A 12,300-nucleotide genomic window follows, 5' to 3' on the forward strand; every position below is an offset into this window, starting at 1 on the left:
AGTAACTAATGAAGACAAGATTGAAAAACTGCTCCTATGGCTATCTGGAAGGAGTGTGCTCCACTGAGCCATGTAACTGTGAGTTGTCCACAGCCTAAGGTCCCAGCAGATAGGGAATGGGTATGTTCCCCCTCAACAGAGGCTCTGTGCAGAGCTGAGTGCCTGTGTGGCTCCTCATATTTCTCCTAACAGCACTAATAACCAGCCATGCTCACAGCACTTTCCTGTGGGGTACACACACACACACACACACACACACACACACACACACACACACACACAATCTCTTTTAAGCCTTGAGAGATGACCAAGAGTTTTTTTTTTTCTTCTCATCATTTTATAGCACAGGAATATGAAGCCTAAGGAAGGTTAATCCCAATATAACTGAGTAAGTTACAGGACCAGAACTATTAGACCCCAAAGTCTGATTCTTTTGCAAATGGCTCAGATCATTTTTGCTCAAAGAGAGCAATGCACACAGGAGAAAGAGAATTAACTGGAGTCTTAACCTAGAATTCAAGAGAAGACTCATTTCAGAGCAGGAGCCCCAACAGTGTGAGGTTGGGCAAACATCATCAGGGCCGGATATAGGTTTAGGATTCCTGGAAGGAAGCTTCCTGCCACCACCACATTCACAGCTGCCAATCTGGGTTTCCAGGACAACCCCTTCCCTGTAGAGGGTTGTTTTGTGTGTTGGGGATGGGAAGACTTCTAAAGAGAACAAGTAGACCATAGCATTTTGTATAATGACCACAGTGACAATGAAAAAGAAAAGAAGCCAACTTCCTGGTAGTCAACTGTAGAAAAATAATTTTATTTACTACTGTAAATAAAGTAGTGCAAAGAGTAGTTTGAACCCACAGTATTGCATTACTGATTTATTTACTACTGTAGCAGCATACAGTACACAGACACTCTGTTCTTCCTTGCCCTTTTACACACTACACACACACACACACACACACACACACACACACCTACCTATACAGACACAGGCAGGCAGCAGAAGGGGTGGGATGAAACTATGAGCTACCAGCTGTTTTTCTGCATATTCCATTGCTGCCAGTCTATTCTAATGGTGATTCATGAAGAAGACAACTACACTTAAATAGTAAAGATTTTCTAGATGTTATTGCATGGGTTGTGATGGAAACATAAACGATATCCAATAATGTCATCAGATGATTTGGAAGCACTACGACTCTAGAAAAACCCACAGGGGAAAAAATGTAAACCAATGTACAATGCTATTGCCTTCCCTGTATACGCTGTTTTGTTCACTCCAAGGCGCCTTCTAACTGCTCGGTTTGGGACTCAGAGAGCAATCTGTCAGGTGGGGTTTTGGGAGCAGGATGTGGCAAACACAGACACTGAAGCATCATTAGCCTTGGAGAGAAGTTCCTGTTCTCTGGTCAAAGAGGATGAACAAAGACTAAGACTTTTTTAAATGCCTCTCCATGGATGGGAATATGGAAGTGCCACAAGGCAGACTGTGGGTCCCAGAACAATGACCAGGAATGACAGTCTGATGGCCCAGTTCACCTCCTCACATGTCCCTGTTTCAAGGTAATTCTTGAATTTGTTTGATAACTACATTCTGCTCTGGGTATGTCCTTGTTTAAAAATAAACAAAAAGACACCAAGTGCAAAACCGGCATCCAGTTCACAAGACATTTAAGGTAATTTATCAGCAAAATGCCCTGGCCTTAGCCTTCCCCAACCAGCTATTGAAAGGACTATCTCTCAGCTGGAGAGACTGGACGTGCAAGTTCACCCTCGAGGCTCAGGGTTGTTAGCCATCATGGGTGGGTCATGGTCGGAGGCATCTGCAGCTGGAGGCACAGCTGGACTTGGGGCGGATGAGGTGGGGTCTGCCACGACCCAGGCTGGTGCTGGAGAGGAGCCACTGGCTGCAGAGACACATGCAAACGGAGGTGAACATTGAGAGGCATATGCAGGACACCCAGCCTCACCCGGGATCCAGAAAGCAGGAGGGATGCTCCTTGGCTGGTGAACCCAACTCTCAGTAGACAGACAACATTGGACCCATAATCTAGGTTCTTTGAACCTTGGTGCTCCCTTCTACAAAATACCATCTTGGAACAGAAATGGAGAAGATAAATGTAGCTGCCTCGCTGAATCATTCCAAGGGTTAAATGAGAAAGTGCATTAAAAAAGCTTAGAACAGTGTTTGGCATGAGTAAATGTGTGGGAAATGTTACTGTTTCCCAAGGAAATGTGTTAAGATTTGTTCATTTCAGGTACATGGCTTATGGGACTGACAAAAGAGCTGAAGCATTTGTTTTCTGGATGCCTACAGTCCCCTTTGAGGCTCCAGAACAAAAACAGCATGAACTTCAAAGCAAGAAAGACTATGGGTTGAATAGCATTGATGTTTACCAGCTGGGTAATCTTGAGCCAGCTCTTAACTACTCTGAGCCTTGGCTTCTTTAGCTATAAAAACGGGGACAGTAACACCCAGAGCTGTGTGATGAATGGTTAGCTAAGTGGCCAAAGTCTGGGCAAACATGGGCTAGTTTACCTGTAAGCTGTGATCACACTTAAACTCGACAGTATTTTAGTCTTACTAACTTTGTAGAAAGTGGGCCTTTTTTATTTTTACATTTTGTACTAATTTCTCTGTAGCACATATGTGTAAGTGTGTGCACATGCCAGGCACATGTGGAGGTCAGAGGACAAGTTGCAGGAGTCCATCCTCTTCTTCCATTACATGGGTCCAGGGATTGAATGTAGGTTTTCAACATTGGTAGCAAGTATCTTTAGGGGCTGAGACATCTTGAAGGCCTGATGGAGCCATTTTTAAAGGCCATTCTGAAATATATGTACTATACAAAGATGCCACCCGGTGTTGACAATCCAACTCTCCAACAGCTCCATATCTGAATATGGCCACACCCAAGGGCCACTGCTGGAGGTTGGCTTTTCTGCCTATGGACAGGATTTTCCTTAAGGGCTTCTTCCAATACCCACAGGAGATGTGGAAACAGAGACTAGGGGAGAGGCCGAGGTGCTGTGGAATGGTGGGACATTACTAGGGTGACCAAGTGATAAGGTTCAGGGACCACTGTGCCACAGTTTGAGGAGCAGTCCTGGTTCTTTTTTTCTTTTTTTTCCGTTTTGGTTTTTCGAGACAGGGTTTCTCTGTGGCTTTGGAGGCTGTCCTGGAACTAGCTCTTGTAGACCAGGCTGGTCTCGAACTCACAGAGATCCGCCTGCCTCTGCGTCCCAAGTGCTGGGACTTAAGGCGTGCACAACCACCGCCCAGCTCTGGTTCATCTTTTTTACCTGTTATTGGCTAGCCCAGAGCTAGATGCTGCCTTGTGGACGCTTCAGTTCTAACGTGTTAGAATCTCTTGTTTCCCATGTTTCCTCCCCTGGGAATAGAAGGGCTTGGAGCAGCTGGTGTCTGAACCCCCTTTTGCCATAGGATCTGCCTTTCCTGTGACCCTTGTGGAAGTTAATACAACACTAAGGCATGGGCTTTCAAGCTTAGGAAACATTTAAGTCGCCATGGTAACGAGATAAATCAGCAACTGGTTTTCTGATTAAAACAAAAGGTGCCAATGTGTAAATGTAGAAGGAATGCCTAATTAGCACTGCCACCACTTAATCCCCCTGGACGGAGACAATAATGAACGCAGGCTGTTTCCTCTGGCAAGTTTGTTATTATCTTTGTGAGGGTCCCCTCCCTTCTGTGAGGACTGCAATCACTGCATGAGCCCCCCCCCCCACTTCACATCTTAATTTTAGAGTGGCCCCTTTGTCTCTGCTCACCTGGAAAACGTGCTAATTTTATTATTGGGCTAGAATCAAGGTGACCAGGAATATCATCATGCTGCTTAAAAAATAAGAGTGTATTCCAGAGCCAAAGAGAAGTGATTTGTGGATTACTTGCTGCTGGGGAACCATTTTTGTACATTAGTGGGAACAATTAGGATCTGGCACACACAGGACCCAGGGCCAATGGCAGTCACTGCCTGGTTTTTTTGTATGGGTCTATGATCTAAGAGTGGTTTTTACACTTTTAAATGAGAGAACAAAAACCAAAGCAAGAATAAGACTTTGTGATGTGTGAAAACATTTGAAATTCAAATGTATCCACACACAGTTTTATTAGAAGCCCAACTATGATGCCTACTTCAGATTTCCAGGGACAGACTGGAAAAGCTAAAGCAACTATTATCTAACTCCTTACAGAAAAATGTGCTGCTGGAGTGTGCTCAGTTGGTAGAGCGCTTGCCTAGTATGCATGAGCCTTTGGTTCCATCCTTAGCATCACATCAGCCGGGCATAGAGATGTTGTCCTACAATGCCAGCATCTGGGAGAGATGTGGGAGGACTAGAAGTTCAAAGTCATCCTCTACTACAAGACAAGCTTGAGGCTAGCAGGGGCTATGTGAGACTCTGTCTAGAAAACAAGACAGAAAGTATGCTGACTCCTGGTATAGTCATTGCACACATTTGGTTGCCAGTCAATCAGATGTTGGCTTCAACCAATAATATGGGAGCATGCATTGACATGGCAGACCACTAGTAAGAATGAGGGGCAAGGAGGGGCACTGGAAACCTCACACTATGTATGAGTTCGTCCTCAGGAGCTTGTAGAGCCCAGGACAGGTACAAGATTCCTGTGACTAGACTAGTTCTAAGCACTGGCACTGGTGGGAGTGGGAGGCTAGAGGAGACCAGGAAGACACCTTGCTGTGACATCTCCAACTTCAAGACTATCAACTTTCTTCACTAGCACTCTGCGTAGCATTTCACTGTGCTGTTAGCAGAAACCTCATTATCTGGAAATGTAGGGGACAGGAGCAGAGCAGAGAAAGGTTTAATTAATCTCAGTTGGATCATCTTACATTTTGCTAAAAAACAAAAAACCCTAGGCTAACCACAGCCTGAAAGGATGAACCAGAGTACATGGGCAGTGTAGGGACAGACTGGCACTGATATAGGCCACCTCATCATCCCTGGGATCAGGAAGCTCTACAAGCCTCTTTTATGCCGTGTGTTCTTTAGACATCAAGTTTAGAGTCATGCTATAGGTGGAGGAATTAATTATTATTATTTTTTTTTGCTCTGAAATGAATAAGACCAGATGGGTTTCAGAGTTCAGATTTGGGGCTTAGGTTAGACTATGCCTAATAAGGTATCTTGTGGACTCAAGTAGAAACATGAAATTCATTGTTTCATATATACACCTTATATATATAGATCGAAAGATAATTTTATATATGTTTAGTGCCCCTGCATTTTGACTACAACCTGTTATGTGAAGTCAGGTCAGGGACTTCCCTCTTGTGGCTTCATGTGGCTTCTTAAGTTTCAGAGTTTAAGAATTTAGGATTTAGAGTCTTACGGATTTTGTGTTTTCAAATTTCAAATATCAGTTTTTCAAAGGAGGGCCTTTTCTTTGAAATGGCATTTCTGTTTTATCTTTCCATTCTTTTTTCACCTCCCTGCAGGCAGCCAGCCAGGCTTTTTTTTTGTTTGAGGGATGTCTGCAGCAGGCACAGGTAGTCATGAATCCAGACTCCCTTTACTTTGGGATATTTTGGGTTTCAAAACAGCTGCTCCATTAAGCTAATTATGTTCAGTGTCCTTGGTAGGGAGGGGGAGGTGGTGCTTTTGAGACACACTCAAGCAGTGAAATGAAACTTTTTTTGGAGTCAGAGAGGGACTGCGCTGTTTTTGGATTGTTCTAGCAAAATGCCCTCTCCTTTCCCGGGAGCAACCTGAAACTGGAGGCTCCAGGAAAATGCTAATGGTTCTATGGTTAGGTGAAGCTGCCCAAACAGGGGGACATGGAGTAAAAAGGTAGGCCTGGAGCAATAGGAGTTCTGTTCTCAGACCTGTGGCAACCAAGTAACTCCAGGGACCTTATTACCGGGAGAAGCACTGATCTTTTGAAAGATGTAGCTGCCTGGAAGAAGGCAAGCCAGAAACCAAAAACAGGTTTCCTTAGAGGCAAGTACTTATCCCCTGTTTTGTTGCTTGTGACATATTTGTTAACACCTTTGTTTAAATGCTTTTGAAGCCCCGCAGCATAGCAAAAGAATGTTAGGCTTGTGTTAACTATTAGAGGCAAATCAGGCTAGTTATGTATCATCAACTCCTTATGGCAGAATTCTTTAACCCCAAGCAAAATGTCCCAATAGGACAAGATTCTGATAGATAACAGCTTAAAATATACCATGCCATCTCATTTGGTTCTCTCAGCTACAGAAAGAAGCAGACAAAGTATTATTTCTTCCATTTTGTAGAAAAGCAAATGGAGGCACAGGCAAGCTTCTCCCTTACTCAGCATTGTCTCACAAATAACAGTAGGGTAGAATCTTAGCAGCTCCTTTCCCCACTACTGTGGGACTAATGCCTGTCCTGCACCACTTAACAAGGAACTATTTCATGTGGCAAAGGCTGTGGCATGTTGACTGTATATCACAGAGCATCACAGAAACTTGGGAGGAAAATTGGACGAGCTGGAGCTGAACACACAACAGATATGAACAGCTTGCTGACAAACCATTAAAATTTAAAAAACAATAGATTTTTTTTAAAAAATTCTAAAATGAATAAAAAACCCAACTTCTAGTTCCAATCCCTATCCCAGGCTGTTTTGGAGATCCAGCAGCTTTCAAACCCATGCCTTCTCTATTGACTTATTGACCAGCACCCAGGCCAGGGAGAAACTCGATCTGTAAACCAGGCTAGCCTCAAACTCACAGAGATCTGCCTGTCTCTGCCTCCCGAGTGCTTGGATTGACTGATATGTTTTCATTCTAGACCAGGACTTTAGACACCAGGAAAGGAATGGGAGAGACTCTTCAGCCCTCAGCATGAGTTCTCATAGGGCTGGTGGGACTGCAGCAGGCAGGCAAATTCTGTTAGCATGCAAGCCTTTCCTTTTTATTTCTGCCATTCCTGGTCCAAGCATGCTTTACAGAATGGCAGTGTGGGCATGACCCAGAGGCTTGCTACAAAGGTCTAATCTAGGCGCACACTATCAGAATTTCATGGGGTATGAACCCTGCATGATTCCTATGCCCAGTAAAACTAAGAGGCAGTGGGCTAGAAGTTACATATGGAATCATTATTTTGTAATAAGTTGTTTTCTTTTAATTATCATTTATATTGCTTTTAAAGCAAGTATGTGTGTGGGCAGGTTAATTACAAATTTTATTTTAAGATACTCAAACCTATTAGGAAATACTCTTACTGTGAAGGGCCAATTAGTTTAAGATAACCTATAACATTTTCAAGGATTGAGGTTTTGAAAGCAAGTTTAGAATTCTACACCCTACATCCCTCTTGGTCTCATTTCCTTGGGTGAACAGGTTACTCCACCTCTCTTGCCTCAATTCCCTCATCTGTAACATGCCACGTGTAGAATTAAGTTCTTTTTTAGATCTCATCCCAACACAATCTTCTGTGTTTGCTAAGAAGAAAGAGGGGGATGTCCTGGAAAAAGAAAATGAAAACATTTTGAAAAGTGAGGGGTGACAGGTGACAGAATGACCCAAGGAGAGACAGGAAGGGGAAATATATGTGATTTATGAAAGCGCAGGAGGGACAGGGAGACAAAAATGCAGAGGGTCTGATAATGAAGATTGGGAGACAGAAAGAAGCCAGTGTCTAATAAAGGAGCTCCCACCCATCCATGAATTTTCATGGCTACCAGCTGGCATAAAGCCATCAAGTCAATTTTTAGCAACCCTAACAGAACTGCATTCAGAATAGTCATAACAGTATTTCCACAGAGTAAAAATGACAAAGATAATTTGAAACGGAAAACACTGACAAGACACAAAACAAATGTGCTCTACCTGGCAACAAATTCAGGGACGAGACAGAGGTGCCCTAGGGAAATTTGTGCAGGGGCAGAGGACGAGGCCTCCAGCCAGGCAGGGCTGTGGAGGGCACCAAGCACCTCCTTGGGTAAAGGAGAGGGAGATGTTACTTCATTTGCCTTTGAGAGAGAGGCCAACCCACTCCTTTCACCTTTCATCATCTGCTACACAATAATAGCCATGCAAACACTCAGATGCTAGCCCACCCCTAATCTACTCATTTGTAAGTGTCTCTGTTAGTCTTGGTGAGTTATTCCCTCCTCTTGTTGCCATTCAAGATAGTGACAATCTGTCACTTTCCACCAAGAGACATTTGCAGGTTTGAGCCTCTGCTAAGTGTGAGAGATGATAATTTGAACGGTATTAGTTGGACCATCCTTTAACCCTAGAAAGATAAATAAAATAGCTATTGTTCATTGCAAGGGTTTTATACACCACTTAAGTTTAATAGCTCTCATTTTTACTATGGTTGCCATTAGGATAAGTATCTCATATGCATTTTTAAACTGCCGCCATCATTTTACATCCCTTGGAAGTTATGACAGACTCTCTTTTGATTGAATGAGAAACTGGGAGATCAGAAAGGTTGAGTAATTCCCATTAAGTCACACAGACTACAAGTATGGAGTCCCAAATAGAAGTGATGAGAAGCTCATTCCATTAGCTACTTCCTTAGGCTAGCTTGAAAAATAACTGTATCTGCAAAGAACCAAAGTGGACTCTCCAAGTCTACCTGGGTAGCTAGGTACACTTATGCATTATGACTGGAATGAGTGTGCTGTGGAATAGAATCTTTGTTTAACTAAGTAAAGATGTGCTACATTTTCTTGTGTTGTAGAATAATTGTTTAACTATGTAAAGATGTGTTGCTTTTGTTTATGCTGCATCTGTTTAACTACCTAAAGATGTGTTGCTGCTTTAAAGTGCCTGCCTAAGCACCCAGTTGGTCTAATAAAAAGCTGAATGGCCAAGAGTTAGCCAGTAGAGGCACAGGCAGGGCTGGTGGGCAGAGAGACTAAGTAGTAGTAGTAGTAGGAGGAGGAGTCTAGACTGGGGGGAGAACAAGGGAGAAAGAAAGGGAGACGCCAGGGGCTGGCAAGGCCTGGAGCAAGCAGAAAAGTAGGGCATACAGAATGAAAGATAAAAAGTCCCCAAGGCAAAACATAGATGAAGAGAAACAGGTTAAAATAAGTTGTAAGAGCCAGTGGGACAAGCCTAAACTAAGGCTGAGCATTTACAATTAACAGTAAGTCATGATTTGGGGGCTGGTGGTCCAAGAAATCCTGCTACAAGAGTGGAAACACTTCATACAGAAGCTGGGTTTGAAATGAGGTTTTCAGGCATATGTAGGGAAAAAGCAAACATTTTAGTTCTTTTTGGGGGGGAGAGTGTTTTCTGTTTTTGTTTTTTAAGTTAAAAAGATAAAAAGACAAAACTTCAAGCCCTTTACTTTGAAAATTGTAATTGTCCAAGGCTCCCTGACAACTGGGGGCTTTGAGACTATGTTAAAGACACCTTCATAACTATTCGGGACCATGTTAAAGAAATGAAGCAGGACCAAGATTATGAAGAGAGGGTGTGTCACTTGTTTGGAAGGGAAAAGAAGCCCCCCCCACCTCTTCCCTCCTGCCTTGGCTTTAGAGAAAGCTTTACCTGAGACACACTGGAAATAGAGCACCATCCAGGCGATCACTACGGACAGCAAGAAGGTTCCAAGGAAGTAGATCTGCAGACATTTGGAGCATGCATCAGATGACTGTGGAAGGGCAGGGCCTCAGGCAGGGCTCAGGGAAGATACTCACCAGGGCAGAGTGCAGAACAGCACTCCAGAGAAGCCGCAGGTGAAGGTAAAGCCAGGCCAGGGCGCAGGGGCTAAGCGACTCCTCGTTACTGAGGCTCCAGCACCTGTGAACAAAGATCAGGGAACCTGTGATATCACTGGCTTGGTGGCACCAGCCATGATTGGTCCCTTATAGCCACATGTGTTTGATTTTGCATAGGAAACTGCCCTCAAGATGGTGGCAGAGAATGAAGCTAATTAATTCTAAGTGCTCTGGACCTGAGCTGGTATTTGGAGATCCTAGCAGAAACCTCTGGAAAGGTTGTACCTCATTCCTAAGGAAGACCCTGAACAGCAGATATACCCAAACAGTATTTCTGAATGTCTTCCGAAGTCCAGATGCAGGATGACCTCCTTATCTTCTAGAAAAGTCAGCTTATCAGTTGTGTGATTTTTCTCCCCCATCTTACGGAAAATCTTGGTCAGCACTTGAACTTCATATCTAGAACAATCTATGCTGGACCTGAAGCTCAATGGAAAAGGAATAGCATCTGGGCTTAGCTGAAGGCTGACAGAAGCAATTCTGGTGACATTTTCTAATACTTAACATCACAAAATCAGGGTGATTCTAGCTTGAATTAAGTCTGCAGTGTCACCCATTAGGGTCCCCTCCCACCTCATCTCCACGGAACCAGAGTGCTCCGAGCTCACCTTTCATACAGCTCCCGGAGAATGGAGGCGTTACTGGGATGGAGTGATGGGTCAATTTCCAGGAACTCCAGAATGTGGTGTGAGACGGCAGCACCTTCCTCTATCAGTAGAGCCAGGTTGAAAAATCCCTAAAACACGAGCAAAACCAAACTCAGTAACTCCTGGCACAAAACCCAGACACACACCCTTCATCACAATGTAAACTTTTACAACCTCTAAATTTTTTTTCTCACAGTCCTTAGAGCCAGATGGTTTTGTCATGTTCATTGATGAATTGTTTCCCTGAATATATGCATCTGAGAAATTTATTTGCAGGAGAGTAGGGAGGGTTTCAAAGAATGCTACAGCCCATCTGCTCAAATGCCAGGCAAGCCTTCCCCATCCTAGTTTCCACACAGGACTTGGGGAAATGAGTCCTTTCATCAACAAAGCCAGAACACTGAGTTAAACCCATTGCTTAAGAATCATGCCTTGCTTGCCATTAGTCTACTGGACACCTGATCAGATAAACGATAACATATGAACACATATCTGAGGTGTTCTAGGTGAGTGTAGAAAACATCCCATGATTCCTGTTGGTGTAAATCTCAGCTATGGGTCATTTTTCTACTTCTTTCTTCTATACTTTGCTTCTGAGCCTCAGAGGAGGACCTATCCTTTGGACTAGGTAGCTCCAATAAAAGAATGTCATTCAAGAGCCGGATGGTTGAGATGTGTCTAAAATTAAGGTACTATTAAACTACCAGAAAGAAATAACCCCTCTGGCATGAAGGTCTGTGGCCAGATCCACATGTCCTCCAAAAGCAAAGGGATCTTTATTATTAGAGATCCACAAAGAAAAACCATTGTTGCCATTCCATGAATGATTGGTCATGTTTTTGTGGTCTCCCTTTGACCTTGTATTTCAATGGCCACTGATAATAATTTACAGGCCATCAACATCTACCATGTTGTATACATCAGGGCTCTCCTCAAGACCATGCAGCAGTCATTGTCAACACACTAGTAGCCAGCTTGTGAGTGCTTGCTATGTAGGAGGCAGCATTCTGCTTTATAAACATTCACTTAATCTCATAACAATGAGTCAGTATTGGCACTACCACCCTTTTATTTTATAGATCGGGAACCTGGGGCATAGAGAAGTTAAGGGATGTGCTCAAGGTCACCCAGCTAGAAAATGGCAGAGCTGGGATTCAAAGGCAAGGGTACAGGGTCCAGAGACTCTACTCACGCTGCCAAATAACCTCTAGATAGAGTATGGAGTGTCTTTAAAATTCACACACACACACACACACACACACACACACACACACACACACACACACACACACCTAGCAGAATACACACCATTCTCTCTTTGGAAGGAAGATACTCATAAAACGTGAAGTGTTAGAAGAAAAGAGAGAAAGTGGTTATAAAATTGCAAGGATTCTGATCAATGGAAAAATAAGATCAATGTAAGCGGCTGCTAGGCTTAAGGTCCATTGTCAAATAGGCAAATATATAAATAACTAATTATGACTTGAGTTAAAAAATATCAAAGAACCAATAGATAACCAGGAAAAGAACAAGAATAGAGAATTCACATAGAGAAGATAGGACAATTAGTTCATCACCAATAAATGTGGGTGAAATAGTCCTCCTTTCTAGTAATAACGTAAAAGCAACTTGAAATGAGAATCAAGTGTCAGCCTGCAGGCACTCAGTTAACAGAAATAAACTATCCACGTCGACAAGGTTTCTGTCTTCCTCCTCTGCTTATCTGCTGCTCACTGAGATAATGTCTGGAAAATATAAACCAGCAATATACTATTGTACAGTTATAAAACCACTGGGACTCTGTGACTAAGTGACAGTCGTTCTCAGCTCAGTGTGTAACTGAGGTATTCAAGAGAGAGGGGGAAGGTGAAGACCCCAAAGTGTTCATTACAGTCAAAGAGGGGG

The 12,300-nt window shown here is 43.3% G+C and overlaps 1 protein-coding gene across 1 annotated transcript in view; it reads right to left on the bottom strand.

Annotated features, from left to right (window-relative positions):
- Positions 1-793: 793 nt before the first annotated feature.
- Positions 794-12,300, bottom strand: part of Sel1l3 (SEL1L family member 3) — a 107,571-nt gene continuing 96,064 nt past the window's right edge. Inside the window, exons 21-24 of the mRNA XM_027386951.2 lie at positions 10,357-10,484; positions 9,668-9,770; positions 9,519-9,591; positions 794-1,910 (exon numbers count right to left, since the gene is read on the bottom strand). Of these exons, the coding sequence (XP_027242752.1) occupies positions 1,771-1,910; positions 9,519-9,591; positions 9,668-9,770; positions 10,357-10,484 (444 nt within the window). The 3' untranslated portion in view covers positions 794-1,770. The remainder of the gene's footprint in view (positions 1,911-9,518; positions 9,592-9,667; positions 9,771-10,356; positions 10,485-12,300) is intronic.

The sequence above is a fragment of the Cricetulus griseus genome, assembly GCF_003668045.3.
Source record: "Cricetulus griseus strain 17A/GY chromosome 1 unlocalized genomic scaffold, alternate assembly CriGri-PICRH-1.0 chr1_1, whole genome shotgun sequence".
NCBI classification, from domain to species: Eukaryota; Metazoa; Chordata; class Mammalia; order Rodentia; family Cricetidae; genus Cricetulus; species Cricetulus griseus.